Genomic DNA, 17,943 nt, shown 5'->3' with positions numbered 1-17,943 from the left:
GAACTCAAAGTTGTAAAGCGTCCAGAAGACAGACCTTGGAAATCCATTGAGATGGAATATTTTGAAACAGATACAAACAAGAGGCCATTTTATGGAACTGATGCTTTCTGCAGGACCTTTTCATTTACTTACGTAAACATTTCACCTCCGGATCAGATGTGGGTTTGGATCTGGGCCTTTTCTGGCCACGTCTCTAATAACAGCTGAGTAAATAGCAAGAGGCAAGAGCATTGAATTAATTCAACAAAATGTCTCCTCTTCACATTGAAAACTTTTCCCTTTTTCACCATTGTCGATCATTTGTTTTTCTCTTGTTCAGATAAAAAAAGAAGTTCTTGAACTGCTGGAAATGAAACTAATAAGCCTGTGTAGAGCCGAGTCTTTGAAGCTGGGACTTTTTTAATTTCCCAGTTCTAATGAAGATTCAAGTTTTGACCTAAGGATAGAATTTGCATCTGTATTTAATGCGACCACACACTGCCAAATGAGTCACACACAATGGATGTTTGCCTTTTGGGATGCTTTAGCAGGCCTGATTCTTACTGCCTCTTTCGCGAGCTTCCTTCTCTTTATAATAAAGTAGAACGAGTTTGTGTCATTTTTACTAGATTCCTGGAGACCTTTATTCTACATGCTGTCTGGTGTTGGTCTAGAATATTATTTTTGTTATTTATGGGGAACAGCAAGTGCATAAGATACTCTGCACACTCAGAAGAGACAACACTGTAGCCCTCATAATACAAAGAGATATTATCAACAGCCTGTAAAATTCTACATTTGAATCTTGGCTAAATTTTTTTTAATGGGCCTGAGCTCTGGTAAAGTAGTCCTAGGTGTTACCATACAAGGTGACAGCTTGCTTATGGGTCGACAAGTGTTAGGAACATGACAAAGAAAGGGGGAATAGGATTTATATTATGTAAGAAAATTGAGATACTCCAAATAATAGCTAAAAACCCATGTATAAAATAGAATAAAAAGTCATACAAGCTATTGACTCTGGTTCAGTGAACACTTATTAGAAGCAAAAAGGGGCCCAGTATATCTTTCCTGAATTGACATGAGTGACTCCATCTTTGAATAAGGCTCCTTTACAGTGTAAATTGAGCCGGCAAGTCTGCTTCCCTGTGTTTAGATTTTATCCCTACCCCAGTACATTGTTAAGATTTTCATAACGTGGTCTTGTTATCATCGATGTCCTTCTCAGAGTGACAAATAAGGTTTGAAGATGTTGCAGACCTACTCTGTCCTCTGTCTACTCTCTCTCCTTGATTTTAGCAACCAATTGCTTTGCAGCATAACTACCCTTCATATTAGTTCTTCATTTTCCTCTACATGCATTGGCTGAAAATTATTTCTAATTAGCCCTCATTTGACAGAGCTATTGCTCTGTGAGTTGAACGACATCTTCCTGCCATGGCTTGTGATATCTGAATGAAGCTTTTACCTGACCTGTACTCTACACCCTGAACTATGGTCCTTTTTAACCACAACACAAGTAATGCTAAACAATTTCAGAAAGTCGAGTGAGAAACACCAACATGTGTGAGAATCAGGAAAGACATGTGTAAGGTGACGACTAGGCTAAACCTTGAAGAGAGCTTGGGTTTCCTAGATACGGAATGCTTCAGGAGCCGCTGATGAAATGCCCAGAAAGAGAAGGATGCTCTTTGCCTATAAAGAAAGAAGGTAGAGCATTCAACCTCCCCCCTACCAAGGTCTTAACATTACAGGAGTAATTCGTTGATGTTATGCAGTATTTTGGGCTAGCGAAGGGAAGAGCATCCGGAAATCATCAGGTAAGAAAATAGTAAAAGTCCAAGACTGCCAAATAGCCATATGCAACCTGTAATACTACTGAGGAGGGAAGAAGGTGTGGGTTTTACTGACAGTATTCAAGCCCACTGACTTTTCAAGCATTGATTTGCCAGACCCAGGAAATGGGGGTGGGGGACAGGGGGGTTGCCTGCATTTACTGCCAGATCCCCATGTGGATTCCAGCAGATTTAAAACACAAGGCAGTGAAATGTGAGACCAGCCCATGCATCCAGGACATCTGGTCACCCTAAAGAAGGCTCTCGGTACAACAGTAAGGAAGAACCAAAGGCGAGGACTTAGGGGCCACTTCTCTGAAGTGTCCAATAGCAATTTTGTATGCCCAATGGAGACGTATCAACTTGCCACAGCTGCGACAGTTCATCCCGGCAAGGTTACATAGGAAAGAATGGGAGCATTCAGAAAGACTAAAATAATAGAAAGCGCATTTATAGACCTGGTGTAAATATACTTAGCAGACTGAAGAAGGTGTAAGTAGAAAACAACTTGTCAGCCATGTGGCTGTCCTATCTCATGGGACTGTTCCCAAGACATTTTAAAAATTGAAACAAAAGAAAACATTTAGGATAAATGAAATATCTGAATTATTTTGTAAAGATAGTACCATATAAAATTCTTCATGCATTATCCCATTTGATGAAGAAAGGCAATACATCAGATCATTGGCTTGGAAGAAGAACTTAGAAATTTAAAAAGAGAGGGACCATCATGTAAGCAATAAACTCATCCAAGAGAATGTCACATCACAAGAGATCGAAGTAAGCTCAGCGGTCATCTAGCCCAACCCAGATCGATATCTCTAACTAGTGGTTAGTCATTCAGATTTAAAGATTTCCAGTGCTAGGAAACCCACTGCCTCCCAAGGCAGCACCTTCTGCCTCTAGAGAGCTCCAATTCTTATGGCTAACCTTGGAGCGAAGAGAACCTAGGTCCAAGTTCTCCTGACACATACTATCTGTGTCACCATGGACAAGTCGTTTAACCTCTCAGGTAACTGTCTAGTATTTCGAGTTGCAAATAAATGGCCCAGCTGCTTCAGGAAAGGATACGTTTCAGTAGAAGGTAGTTTCCTACATCATGACCTGCCAAGGCCCTACCCCACCCAAAAAAAAAAAAAAAGTCCAGACAACAAGCATTTATGAAGCACCAACTATGTGCCAGACTTTTTTATGGTTATTCCATTTTAATGACTTCCTTGCAAGTCTTTTGCTGAGTAAGGAAAGCCTGCTGAATAGCATGAATTACATCCCCTAAAATGCTCCCACTCTGCCTAAAATTTAATGCACCACCTCTGTTTAAACTAGTCACAGAGCTTTTTGCTGCCTTTCACACCCTATCTCTTGACCATATTTGCTCTAGCGAAACAAACAATGGGGGTGAATTGTGAACATTCAGTGCCAGCCCCCATGCATATATTTCTGGTCACCTCCAAGCCAGCTGGTCTGTATGGCATACCTCTTTCGTGTTATGGTCCTTAGCAGCCTTATTCCATTTGCAGCAGGGCCATGAAGTTATAGAAACAGCAAGTTCCTGCCGTAAGTATTATGCCCCCATTTTTACTTCTCTTAAATGAGGTGTTTATAACTAATGACTACGTTACCTAAAAGCAACGCTCGCACAGTCTGGCTTCTTCGGTGAAACAAGCAGGTTTAGGAGATGGGAGAACAATAAAACTGTCTAGCCCCCTGAAGCAAAAAGCTCTGAGTTCTACTTTCTAGCCTCCACATTATAAATTCAAAGAGGAGGTGAATATTTCATCTCTAATTGGGTATTTTATGGAAATTTTTCACAAATACCCCAAAATCTAATAAATTAGCTCTTCTAGTCAACTTTCTCTTATTCAGGGATTAATAATTCAGCATACTCAGACCCTTCCTTTACTCTCACTCTGTCTTGTTACCTGGTTCTTTCAACAGAAAGTGGAAGGAGCAAAGCATAGTGGCCCACACCTAAAATCCTTACTGCTGGTAAGGCTGAAGCTGGTGGACCACTTGAGTTTGAATTTCTGAGCTGCAGTGGGGCTAAAGCCATAAGGGTATCCAGACTGAGCCCAGTACCAAAATGGTGGGTCCCCAAAAGTAGGGAGCCACCGGTTGCATAAGGAGGGGTGGATTGGCCCAGGATGAAAAATGGAGCAAGTAAAAGTTTCTGTCCAGACTAGTATTGGGATCAGCCTCAAGTGGCTACCGAACTTCCAGTCTGGGTGAGAGAGAGACCCGTTCTCAAAAAAAGTGGGGGAGGGAAGGGAGATGCAGAGTAAGTTAACAATAAGGATAGGGTCTGGCCTTGTGATTTCATTGGTGCATCAAGTTTCAGTTGAGAAATTTCATCAACCAATACTGGTCAGTACCTTCTCAGAAATTGGAAATTAGCTCAAGCATTGAAAGGTTGAATGGGCAGGTGGCAGCTAGGTGGTGCAGTGAATAGAGCACCAGCCCTGGAGTCAGGAGGACCTGAGTTCAAATCTGGCCTCAGACACTTGACACACTCACTAGCTGTGCGAACTTGGGCACTTGCACTTAACCCCAATTACCCTGCCTTCCCCCTCAAAAAAAAAAGTGTTGACTGGGCCAGATTAGGGGTAGGGAAACTGGGGCCTTCTAGGTCCTTGAGTGCAGCCTTTTGTCTGAGTCCAAGTTTTACATAACAAATCCTTTTGTTAAGAGTATTTGTTCTGTGAAGTTTGGATTCAATCAAAGAGCTGAACTTTAGGACCTAGAGGACCACAGGTGGCCTCCAAGCCTTAGGTTCCACACCCCTGACCCACATTTGTCATAAGTGGGACTTCCTAACTCTGAGGCCAGCTCTCTGTCTCCTAGAAAAGGAAGAAAAGAAACTAAAAATTTTCCACTTTGCTAGTTGCAAATAATCCTGATAAAAGTTTAGTTGGTTGGGAATAGGGAAGCAAAACCATTGAAATTTGGAGTTAGATGTTTTCCTTGACACTTTCCTCCATTACTGTAGATGATCTAGGATTGTCTAATCTTTTACTCATTTTCCAAATTAGTTTATAACCAGTCTTAGAGTTGGAATGTAATTCAGAGGTCATCTGATCCAATAATTCTCAAACTTTTTGGGTAGGAGCCCTTTACACTCCTAAAAACTGGAAATCCTAAAAGGCTTTTGTTTACATGTGTGATATCTTTTGATATTTACCACGTTAGAAATTAAAACATGCTAGTATTATGAAAACCGCTTTGATCTTGTGGATTCCCTAGAAGGACCTAGGATACCCCCAGGGGTCACCATATCACATTTGGAGGACTGCTAAAATCCCTACCTATAGCATAAACCCCCTCTACAGTATTCCTATTTCTGTTTGAATAACTCCAGTAACAGAGAATTTACTAGCTATGAAAGCAACCTATGCTGCTTTTGAGTAGTTCTAATTGTTAGGGTGCTTTCTTATATTGAACATCAATCTGCCTCTCTATAATTGACACCCATTGGTCCCTAGGACCTCTGAAGGGGCCTAGTAGACCAAGCCTTACCCCTTCTACATAACTCTGTAATACTATAAGACGATGACCCTTCTCTCCACCACACCCCTAATCTTCTGTTTGGTTATAGTCATATTTGGGAAGAAAATATACTGTATTCACTACCCAAGATTTAAAGAAACTCTTGAGGATTGATTGAGTATTGTTAATGGACTTTTTTCTCTTTTCAGAAATTATTGCCCTTAGATTAGCCATGCATCTACCAGGTCAGCCAGGCAGGGTATAAGAAATCAGTTTTGTGGAAGCATATTTCACTGGGTGTTAGTTACCACCATTCCCTCCCACCAACACCACCACCAAATACATCTCGGAGACTCAGTTCAAGACCCCAGCCAAAACTTTTGCAGCAAAGACCAAAAGTGTACTAGCCCTTTTGAATCAGAATAAATTTCATTTGCCCATAACCCAACCTGAGTGAAAATAGATACCCTCCATCTATGACTCTCTAAACTATGGGTGTATTTAATGACTACTTTGGGGAAATAGCCAAGTTTTCATAAACATGATGCCATACTACCTGGAGCAAGAAAAGGCCCTGGAATTATTAAGAATTTTTTAATTACTATTAATATTTTAGTAATATTTTGTATGCCCAGAAAGCCAAGATGAAAATGAAAAACAGGTCTCAGGGTCTGCCATCCAGAATGCCAGACAATACTGCATTTCAACAGCAGCAGTTGCCAGCCTGGAGACCTTACCTCACAGCCTGGGCAGTCCTCCCTGGATTCTTTGCCACTGCAGCATTCTTTCTCAGCATGGGCATCCTCCTCATATCTGCAAAGAGTGTCAAGGAAATTGAGGTTTGTCCTAGACTCGAATCTTTTCATACAAGGCAGGCTGCCTTGGGGCTGGGGATGGGGGGAGGAGGGCTGGGGCAGGGGGTCCTAGGCAGAAGAGTAGGTTTGGGGGTAAGCAATGGGATATGATAGATTGGGAGATAATCTGGCCAAATCCAGTTTGCAAAGGTATAGAACCATGACTGGCAGGTGTAGAATCATTAGATTTTAGAGTTAAGATGATCTCATCTAACCCCCTTCGTTTTGCAGATAAAGAAATAGATTCGGAGAAGGGAAATCACGTACCCAAGGTCACTCAGGCATATGATTATCCTGGTAGGCAGGGGTCCAGCATCCCAAATCCTGGGCTTACAGGACTGGGTTCAGTAGGATCAATCAGTCAACAAACATTTATTTATTAAGTATTTTATGCCATCCATTGTGTAGAAGATACAAAAAGGAAAATCCTCTCAAAAAGCTTACGTTCCATTGGAAGAGGAAATGTGTGCATATATGAATATATCCATAGCAATAGGAACAGAACTTGTGATTGCATTAGTCTAGGGAATACCTAGATGAGCAAAGCCCATTCTACCAATGCAGGTCAGAACTTTATCTGCAACTTAGTCTTAGGGAATTTCCTAGAGCCCTAAGAAGTCAAGTTACTTGCCCAGGGTCACGCAGCTAATACGTGCTAGGCAGAACTTGAACCTAGGACTTCCGGGCTCCAAGGTTAATTCTTTATCCACTGCACCGAACTGTCTCTTAGAAGGTGTAAATGAATGCAAATTGGACTGGGAAAGGAATGCACTAGCAACTAGGGGGATAAGGAGGGCTTCTTATAGAAGTTTGTACTATATGATGAAGGAAACCAAAGGAGAGAACAGGATTTGAACTTATGTCTTCTTACTCTAAACCAGGGGTGGGGAACCTGTGGCCTTCTAGGTCCTCAAGTGCAGCCCTGAATCTGGCTGTACTTGAGGACCTAGAGGGCCACATATGGCCTCAGGACCACAGGTTCTTCACCCTTGTGGTTTAAACCTATCTCATTCCTATAGACATATATGCATATGTGTGTATATGTATGTATATGTGTGTAATACATGGTTAAACATATTCCAGTGTGGGGGCTTTGGATACTCTGTGGCATTCAACACTTAATGTCATGCTCATATGTAGGGCCAGAAACGGGAAGAAAGCATTGTGGTAGAGGAGGAAACAAATACAATTTTTTTACTAAAGTGCCATCATGGCAGTGTGTGTGTGTGTGTGTGTGTGTGCACGTGAACTTTCTCTGAAAACACTATTTTCATCTGAGTATCATAGGACTCTGGTGCCTATCACCTTTTCTGCAAAACAACTTTGCTCTACTGAGAATGATAAAGGCCAAAACTAAGAGTGGAGTTGGCAGACACGGGCCCATTGCCAGTTCAGTTAGTAAGCTGTTTGAGAACTAAAGTGGCTCTCTTCTAAGGGGGAAGGGAGAAAAGAATTAGTCCAAGGCTAATGCCAGTTCTGGGCCCATAAAATGCAACATGTAAGGTAAGCCTTTCTGATGGGATGGATGGTCAGAACTTCATTTGGGACTTCACACAGTCCCAGCAGCCATCTAATGTAGCTTGTATCTGAAAAGTGGGCAGTGTGACGAGCAGTTATCTATTCTTCGCTTGAACATCTCCAGCAAGAGGTTACTGTTCAGTCCCCAGAAAACTCGTTCAACATTTGCAAATATTGAGTGTAGCTAGGTGGCACAGTGAATAGATCACGGGGCTTGGAGTCAGAAAGGCTCTTCCTGAGTTCAGATCTGGCCTCAGACGCTTCCTAGCTGTGTGACCTTGGGCAAGTCATTTGACCCTGTCTGCCTCGGTTCCCTCACTTGTGAAATGAGCCGAAGAAGGAAATGGCAAACCCTGCCAGTGTCTTTTCCAAGAAAACCCCAAATGGGGTCACAAAAGAGTTGGACACGACTGAAACATGACCCAATGAATTTTTCCTGATGCTAAGGCTAAATATGTCTCTTTAAAACTTCCACCCATCAAAGAAGAAATGCATGTACACATACAGAGAGAGAGAAACACATCCACATACACATCCACACACATATACATACACACCACACCAATTAAGTGATACAGTGGAGAGAGCCCTGGACCTGGAGTCAAGAAGGCCTGAGTTTAAACCTCCCTTGCACAGTTACTCCACCTCTGCCTGCCTCAGTGAGCTCATCTATAAACGAGGAATGATAATAGCACCTACCTCGCAGAGCTGTGAGAGTCCAACGAGACAATAAATGTAAAACGCTTTGTAAACCTTGAAGTGAGATATATGTGTATATATGTATGTAAATGCTAGTTATCATCATTATTATTCTGTGTTTCAGGCACAAGTCTGCCAGAAACTTTTATTTCTTTTAACAATCCAGGCCATTTCTGGCTTAGAGACATTCAAATTGGCATAGTTCCCCCATGCTTTCTGGCAGGTATCTCTCTTCCCAAGACAATTCGAGTTCATATTTATAGAAATCCTGGACAAGGAAAAGATAATATGTTAAAATAAAGTTTAGTTGTTAACAGTCCAGAACAATAGTCACAGCTCAGTCCCTCCCTGGACCACTCCCCTCAAGGATTGAAAAGAATCTCCTCCCTGAGATCATCCTCCTTCCTGAGTGGAGAAGGCTGGGCACCATCCGTTCAGGGATGAGGAAGAGGAGACCACCTTTAGATGAATCATAATAATTCCAGGGGTGGCAGGGTGGGGGAACAGGGGGAAGGGAAGACTCTTGTTCTAAGAAAGACCTTTCATCTTCAACTTAACCCACCTTCAAACAGAGAAATATTATTTCTTAATATTTTCAATTTTACTAAAAAGGAGTTTTTAAATATGCTTCCACACACTCATTTCTTCTAGCTCTGCCCTCCATGGTTGTTTTTTTTTTTGCAATTATTGAGTAACAACTGAGGTATGTGCTTATTTCTCAGCAGCATGACACTTTTAGAAACATTAATCATATGATAGAGTTAATAAATATTTGTTATATGCCCGTTATGTGCCAAGCACTGTGCTAAGTGCTGGAGATATTAATAAAGTCATTGGACAAGTCCCTGCCCTCTGGGAACTCACAATCTACTAGGGAAAGAGAACACACAAAAAAAAAGCTGACAAGGAAGACCTGGAGGTGAGGGGCAAACACTACAGCAAAGATGATCTGAGGAGATGAGAGTTTGAGTTGATTTTATCTTGCAGAATGATGAGTTTCTAGAAATCCTGAAGTCCGGGAAAAGTAGCCAAGCAGAAAGTGATGGGATTCCCCTCCGTATCTTCCTTAAATGGACCAACAAGAGGTCCCAGCCCAAGCCCCACTTGGTCATTGTTTGGGCCTTGATGGCTCAGAGTGGATGGAAAAAGCAATTGTTTCTGTTTTGCCCAGAAACCCTAAGGGTCTTCCTCTCCCAGATTGATTTTTTTTTTGGACTAGGTAAAAGACACCATTCTTTGCCTCATTTCTTACCTAGCCTTAATCACTGAATGGGGATTGGCTCAGTCAAACTGAGACCTGGGAAAGACCTTAGCTTAAAATGGCCAAGGTCTCCCACTGCATCCCAGTCTATCTCCAGTTGTCCTCATCTATATTTTGCCACTGGGCCCAGATGGCTCCAGGGGAGGAAGTGAGGCTGGTAACATTGCACAGCCCTCCCTCACTTGAACCCAATCCACTTACAACTCATGGCATCACCTCCCTGATGTCATGGTCCTCTTCTAGAATAAAGAACAAACAACAGCTCCTAGCTCTGCCCTCCAAGATCAAGTTGAATAAGTTAATTCCTCTTCCTATAGACAATGCTTCAAATACTTGAAGATAAATAAGTCTCAGGTCCTCCTCAAATCTCTTCTCCAGTTAAACATCCTCAATTCCAAAATTTCACAACTAAAGGAATGTGTAGAGATGAGGGATTTTCAGACATTTTTTGTGATGCCAGAGCATTTCGTGGCAAAGCTGTTCATTAGACAAGACTTGTCAACATTACTGGTTTAGTGTGCCCATGTGGCATATAGGATTAAAGCTAGGAAGAAACTTAAAATTTTTTTTGTTATTATTCATGATGATAATAGCCAGCATTTATGTAATGCTCTGAAGTTTACGAAGTACTTTATACATACATGGGGTACCTTGAATGTCCCAGTGCAGTTTTTTGAGACTTTAATGGCTTGAAACTGTACTAAGACTTTTTCAATACAATCTATTATCTGAATTCAGCTCTTTCTACAATTAAGGAAACAGGCTCAGATGAAGAGTCACAGAATCACAGAGCCGAAGGATATAACTAGCCATCATCTAGTCAAATCCCCTTGTTTTACAGGAAAGGGAACTGAGGCCCAATGAAGTTAAGTCACTGATCCACTATCACACAGGGTAATGACAGAGCTGAAGTTTGAACCCAGGTATGATCCAAAATTTACTGCTCCTTGTAACAAGAATAATAATAATAATAACTAACATTTATATAGGTGCAGCTGGGTGGTGCAGTGGGTAGAGCACCAGGCCTAGAGTCAGTAAGACTCATCTTTGTGAATTCAAATCTGGCCTCAGGCACTTACCAGCAAGTCACTTTACCCTGTTTGCCTCAGTTTCCTCATCTGTAAAATGAGCCAGAGAAGGAAATGGCAAACCACTCCAGTATCTTTGCCAAGAAAACCCCAAGTGGGGTCACAAAATGTCAAACGTGACCCAAAAGACCAAACCACAATAACAACAAATTTATAATAATAGCTAGCTATAGCTTAAAAGTACACTAAGACTTTGCCACTTAACATCTCACTTTAGAACCCTTTTAAAAGATTTGCAAAGCAGCCAGGTCCAAGTGCAAACAATCGTGTGAAGTGGCCACACGTATTCCAGTTTTCGCTATTTGTAGTTATAAGGATATAAAATATGACAATTGATTCCAGCCCAGTGAAAATATGCCATGGACATTCAAAGAATGCAATCACTGCACAAGAATTTTTCACACTAATGGGTACCTGGTTGCTATGTAACTTTGTTATCCCATCTTGATGCTCACAACAACCTGAGAGGTAGGTGCTGTTATTATCCCCATTCTACAGATGAGGAAACTGAGGCAGAAGTGACTTGCCCAGGGTCACACAGCCAATAAGTAGCTGAGGCGGGATTTGAACTTTGGTCTTTATGACTCCAAGCAATATGCCACACTGCTAGTTGTTAGATCACTTAAATAGTACTATAGATTTTCTAAATGTTTTAGACACAATATCTAATGTGACCTTCACGTCAGCCCTTTGATTCTAGGTAGCCATACTATTCTCCCTGTTTTACATATGAGGAAAGTAATTTGCCCAGGGTCCTTTAACTAGCTAGTTAGTCAGGGGTATAACTGGGACTGAGACTGGGCTTCAATTCAACAAACATTTATTAAGCACCAATGGTGTATAGAACACTGTGTTGTCTTTTGACTAAATCCAAGGTTCTATCCAGCAACCACACTGCCCCAGAAGATCCTGTGCTAGCAGGGATTGGTGTGAGGAGCTCCAAATGAAGGCCTTCCTCTACCAATGTGGAGGCACTCATTGCCTTAAGAACTGGGATGGGGGCATTGAGATGTTGAGTGACTCATCCAGGCTCATACAGCCAATAGGTGTCAGAGGTGGGCCTGAAAACCAGGTCTTCCTATTCCAAGACCACTTAAATCAGAAACTGGAATAAGGAAGGTGACTTAGGGAGAGACCACAGGTGGTATCAATTAATAAAGCACCTACTATGTGCTAAGCCCTAGGGATACAAAAAGAGGTAGGTTAGTCCCTGCCCTGAAGGAGCTTACGGTCCAGCTTGGGAAAGTAGCACTGCAGCTGCTAACTGTCACTGAGGCTTTCCTTGGGTTGCTGAAGCTGGTCAGGTCACTAGAAGGCTTTCTAGCACCAAACCAGCCCTCAGACCTGGCAAATGAGAATCTCTTTTTTTGTTATTCTAATACCTGGGATATCATTTACATCATCTACACCAGCATCCTTTTTATGTGTAAGGGCTTCTTACCAGTGGGATTCCATCCTCTTTACACAGCTTATCTTACAAGCGGGAGCTCCTACCTCCTCTGTACAAGGGAGCTCAATGTTATTGTGGCTGCCTGTTCATGTTTTATGCCTGTGTGGACAATTTGCATTACTGTGGATTTCAGTGGAGAAGTCATAGAATGGTCCTGTGCTCACTGTAATTAGTGCTGTTCTATCATTAGATAGAAGCATTTAGAGAATCTGCATCTCAAGAGGGCATCCTTTTGTTTGGGCTTCATGTAGGGCATCTTCCAGGAAGGAAGGAAGGAAGGAAGGAAGGAAGGAAGGAAAGAGAGAAGGAAGGGGAAGGAAGGAAGGAAAGAAAGAAGGGGAAGGAAGGAAGGGGGAGGTAGGGAGGGGAGAAGGAGGAAGAAGGGAGGGAAGAAGAAAAGAAGGAAAGGAAAGTGAGAAAAAAAGAAAGGAAGAAAGAAAGAAAGACAAAGAAGGAAGGAAGCATTTATTAAGTACTTATGACATGCAAAGCACTAGGCTAAATGCTAAGGTACAGTTAGAAAAGCAGAGACAGTCCCTGCTCTCAAGGAGCTCACAGTCTCATCATGCAAACAGCTGCATATGAACAAGTATGTACAGAATAAATTGAAGATAATCTCAGAGGAAAGAGTCTAAGGTTAAAGAGGAACAAGAAAGTCTTCTTGTAGAAGGTGGACTTTAGCTGAGACTTAAAGGAAGCCAGAGGGTAGATATTTTTGGCAGTTGTATTTCAGTATAATCACTTTCCTTTGAAATCGTATACATTTTATTTCATGCATTTAAAAACAATATTCTGACAAGGGGTCCAGAGGCTTCGCCAAACTGCCACAGGGGTTCATGACCTAAAAAAAAAGCTGAGAACCTTTCTCTAGAAGCATTTGCATTTTTTAAAAAAGAGTTTGTCCACCAAAGGAATGAGTTTCTAATGATTTGGCTCCACTCAGAAGAGGGGGTGAAGTTGATATATTTTTGAGCATGTGACCCTTTCTAAATCACAACAAAAAGCCTTCATTTCAGAGCTGGCAAACACCTTAGAAATCCAGCCCAACCTACTCATTTTACAAATTGGGAAAGAGAAACCCAGAGGTTTTCAGTCGTGTCCAAGTCTCCATGGCCCCATTTGGGGATTTCTTGGGAGAGATACTGGAGTAGTTTGCCTTTTCTTTTTCCAGCTCATTTTACAGATGAGGAAACCGAGGCAAACAGTTAAATGACTTGTCCAGGGTCACGCAGCTAGTGTCGGAGACTGCATTTGATCTCAGTGTGCCACCTAGATGTATGAGGTATGATGTTACCTCCCAATCATACCACTAGTGAGTGGCTGGCTGGCCCTGCCAACAAACTGATGGAATGAATGGCAATGTTTGACCATAAGAACCATAGTATTACTATCATCAATGTTACTAACTCTTTTAAAAATAGATATTCTGCTTCCCAATAAGCCAGAACAGGCAAAATTGAAAAAGAGCAAATAGTATGTGAGCCTCTGACTCAGGAAGGCTACAGAGTGCATTGTAGTACAGCGGCGGTTGGGACTCTTGGAGGCTGGAATCTGGCTAATGATACAATATTATCAAAACTGGAAATTAGCTCTAGGTATACAGATCTAATGAGAAGATTGATGATATGAGGTTCCATTAGATGGAGGGGAGAGAGAGAGTGAGAGAGAGAGATGGAAGGAGAGAATTTGAAACTCAAAAGTTTTTTTAAAATAAGTGTGAAAAATTGTTTTTACATGTAATTAGAAAAATGAAATGTTAAGGCAAAAACATATGTGCATACATGCACACCTATATGTATAAATATATGCATACGTATGTACGTCCTGGTGATATATAGATATCTATCTAGATAGATATCCAGGTTGATTGTGTGTCCGTTTATGTGTGCGCGTGTGAGAGAGAGAGACAGAGAGAGAGAGATCACCAGACGTGTATCAAGAGCATATCACCAAGACAACATGCAGAATAAATATTAAAGAAGAATTTTTTAAATTATCTTAGCAGAACACAAAAATATCTTATCACAATTTAAACAAACTATCAATTGCTAGTTTCTACTCTACAGACAATGGCAAGAACAATGACTCTGGATTCAGAGGACCCAGGTTCAAATCCTTCCTCTGATAAGTGAGCAAGTCCCTTAACCTCCCTGGGTCTCAGTTTCCTCATGTGTAAAACAAGGGGGTTGGACTAGCTGGCCTCCGAGGCCCATCCCGTACTAGATAGGATTCTGCAGCTATTTTTTCTGAACCAAAAATTGGGGCATGTATTCTGACAGAGGATAGTCCACTTGTGAACACATTAAAAGCCTATTTTCTTACTTTGCAATTGGGACTGTCAGAAAATCAGAGATGAAAGACACTGAACCAACGGCATTCCCTCTACCTGGCGTATCTTCCCAAATGCTAGGGAGCAGAGAGGGAGAGCAAATGGTTCATTGCTCCTGGAAACAGCCTGCTGAGCTAGCTTAGAGGGACCAAGCCAGACAGTTTTGTCGGGATAATGAAACTTGATGGACAACTTGAAAGGGCGTGGATGCCATGAAGCTGAGTGAAGCAGTAATGTGGCATCGAGGTGGCAGAGTGTATAGAGTGCTAGGCTAGGAGTCAAAATTCTACCTCAGGCACTTATCAGTTGTGCGACTATGGGGCAAGTCACTTAACTTCTTTCTGCCTTAGTTTCCTCATCTGTAAAATGAGGAAATTTGGTCATTATAGAATTGTTGTAAGGATCAAAACAGTAATGTAAAGTGTCTTGCCAACCTATACAACTATAGAAATACTATGTGTTGTCATATATTTTAGATTATGCTCTACATCATAAACATTTTATATATAATTTATTACAGATAATGTATATTTTATATTCTGTTATATATTGTGTATAATGTTTTTAATATTGCATGTTATATAATATTGAATACATAATATAATTATGTTTTGATATGATACATTCCATTATATGTTATATATTCTATATAATATATAGAAATATTAGCTATATTATTACAGTGAATAAAATTGATGAGAAAAGTTTAAATCAAGCAACTGAGACTGTTCAGGCTGAAAGAGTCACCAAAGGGGTGATAAATGAGGACCTTCAGATCCTCCACAGACTCCTTTAGTGCCTCTATCTCCACTACAAACAGAATAAGGGAAATTTCAGCCCCAGAGATTTAGGTTAAGTACGAGGAAGTTTCCTGATAATGAGCAGTTAATGGGCCGGGACAGCCTGCAGAGAAAGCTTATAAAATCCCTTTCCCTAGAGGTTTTTCAGAGTAGAAAGGCCTCTTATTTTTAATGTAATGGTTTAAAGACAGCCTTGCCTAACAAAGGGAGAGAGGATTGACTGAATGAGCTCCCCAATAGGCCTAAAACTTGGCTCTCCTACTACTTACTGGTCATGAGACCTTGGCCAAGTCATTTCTCTTCTCCAGATTTTGTGTTCCAAATTTATAAAAGGAGGGAATTGGAGGATGTGTGGGATGAAAGACCCTCACCAATTAAAAAAATTAATTTTTAATAAGGAACCGTCTCAGGGTGGGAACAGAAATAAAATTTTATTTGATTCACGAGGGAATAGAGCGTCCTCTGCCAGAACAGGTCTAGCAAGGGAGGCAGAGACACAAGGAACAAATTATACCTAACACAAGAGAATTCCCGCCCACCTCTGACCCTTCTCACCATTGGCTGGGAGGTGGGCTTACAATCTAAGCAAGAAAAACTAAACAAAGAACCGGGAAATCAAGGCACAGAAATTCCAATTCCCATTCCCTTAGTTTATGATTACAACTGAGGGGACATCTATAAATCTAAAGAAGGAGAATAAGGTAAGGGGAGGGGGAGACCCTCTCCATTCTTCTACAGTACTTTTAGAGTAAAGGAAAGCAAGTCACAGTGACCCTATTCTTACTTAGTAAATCTTTACACTAGAGCTAGAAGAAAGAACAAAAAGTTTCGGAAAAAAAAGAGAAACTTTCCCAGAGGCTGAGTAATCAGACTCTCACAGCCTCAGAATTTTTCGCTTCCCTATTTCCCTGTTTCTTGATTTTCAAACATTTCTAAGTATAGATATGAATATGACTAGATACAGATATATATTTATACATATATATTCCCTGCGAAGTCCTCACATTTTATTTTCTCACTACCTCACACAGAGGAGATAAGCTTCAAGTCCCTTCTAATGCAAAGGGACTTAATAACTTCAGGGGACGGAGATTGGGGTTGAGGTAAATTGGCAGGAAGCTTTAAGACATAAAGTCACCTCCCTTTCTAATGGACCATGGCATGTCTCCTTTTTCGTTTGTTTGGCTTAAAGATTACATACACGGACATATGCTCAAACTGTTTGAAACTGAGGGAAAAGGCCTCTAATTTCTACAAAGTGTACCTGCTCGGTTCCTTTCTTCATTCCAGAGGAAATGCCAGTAAGTAGAATCCAAAAAACTTCAAACTGTTCTTTTCCTATTGCTTATTATTGTCAATAAGTTAACAATTACCATCTATAAATTCTTCCCCAAAAAACCCCAAACCTGGGAACACCTTGGGGGAGGGGGGTGGGAAGGGAAGGGCAGGAAGAGAGAGAACCAGACAAAGAAAAAGCATTCACATAAAATTCATGTATTTTCTAATGTTTTGGTCTTCCTCCTTTGCCTCCTATTGTCCCAAGTTTCAAGATTCCTTACTTCCAACAGTTTCCTAAGAGGATCTTCGAGCCTAAACAGGCTGAATCCAAAAGCAATGTGCAGTCCAATAGTATAGAAAGATAGGATCTCACCTTTTCAAGGCCAGGTTGAGGGTGGGGATGGGGACTAATTGCCCTTTTGCTGCTGGGAATAAATCTGTCAACAAACATTTATTAAACTTCTGTTATACCTGAGACTCCAGGAATAAGGATAAGGACTGGACATGTGATTTCATCTTCATCCCAAATAAAGAAATTTCTTCTACCAATTCATCTTGGCCTCTCTTGGCTCTGTGGTTCATAATTTTAAAAACAGTTGATTAGAGCCCTTAGAAGGTGACTAGGTGGCACATCAGTGCATAGAGCACTGGACTTGGAAACAGAAAGACTCTTCCTGACTTCATCTGGCCTCAGCCACTTAACTAGCTGTGTGGCCCTGGGCAAGTCACTTAACCCTGTTTCCCTCAGTTTCCTCATCTGTAAAATGAGCTGGAGAAGGAAATGGTAAACCACTCTTTGCCAAGAAAACCCCAAATTGGGGGGAGGGGGAGGGGAAATGAAGAGTCCGACCTGACTGAAAAAAACTGAACAACAAAGAGTCCTTAGAAGTAAAGTGACTTGCCCAGGGTCAGTGGTAGGACTTGAACTGATGAAATGAGCTTAGTCTTCTACACCACGTTGTTCCTACACACTGTGTTTGCATGGCAGACAAATCCAAAAGTGACAGTCCTTTCCCTCACAGAGATCACAGAACCTATTTGTTGTTTCTGCTTTCCCCATCCAGATTCTGAGATACATTTTTCTGACTGAAGTTGTTAGTACAGTAAGAAAACTAGGGCAGTTTAGCTGTGGCAGGAGTATGCTGGTAGATGTTTAACAACTAGCCCTCTGAAGAAAAAAAGTTCACATCTTATGCTTTTAAGTTCAAGCACCGTTAATAACATTATCTCCATCACTTTCTTAAGCCTAGACAATCAACAAAGCAATAAATCAAACCCTGATATGTAGCATTTACCAGTTCCCAAGGTGTAAATATTCACACTTTAAGTTGAAAATTTAGCAATCAGCTCTCTAGAGCTTGTGCCAGCC

At 41.2% G+C, this 17,943-nt stretch overlaps 2 protein-coding genes across 2 annotated transcripts in view; both read left to right on the top strand.

Annotated features, from left to right (window-relative positions):
- Positions 1-598, top strand: part of CMSS1 (cms1 ribosomal small subunit homolog) — a 434,878-nt gene extending 434,280 nt beyond the window's left edge. Inside the window, exon 10 of the mRNA XM_036744978.1 lies at positions 320-598. Coding sequence (XP_036600873.1) covers positions 320-403 — 84 coding nt within the window. The 3' untranslated portion in view covers positions 404-598. The remainder of the gene's footprint in view (positions 1-319) is intronic.
- Positions 599-5,941: 5,343 nt separating this feature from the next.
- LOC118837179 (cell cycle control protein 50C-like) overlaps positions 5,942-17,943 on the top strand; it is a 37,542-nt gene continuing 25,540 nt past the window's right edge. Inside the window, 3 exon segments of the mRNA XM_036744135.1 lie at positions 5,942-6,136; positions 16,489-16,553; positions 16,555-16,597. Of these exon segments, the coding sequence (XP_036600030.1) occupies positions 5,942-6,136; positions 16,489-16,553; positions 16,555-16,597 (303 nt within the window).

This window comes from Trichosurus vulpecula, chromosome 2 (genome assembly GCF_011100635.1).
Source record: "Trichosurus vulpecula isolate mTriVul1 chromosome 2, mTriVul1.pri, whole genome shotgun sequence".
Classification (NCBI taxonomy): domain Eukaryota; kingdom Metazoa; phylum Chordata; class Mammalia; order Diprotodontia; family Phalangeridae; genus Trichosurus; species Trichosurus vulpecula.
This window is presented reverse-complemented; position numbering and strand designations above follow the sequence as displayed.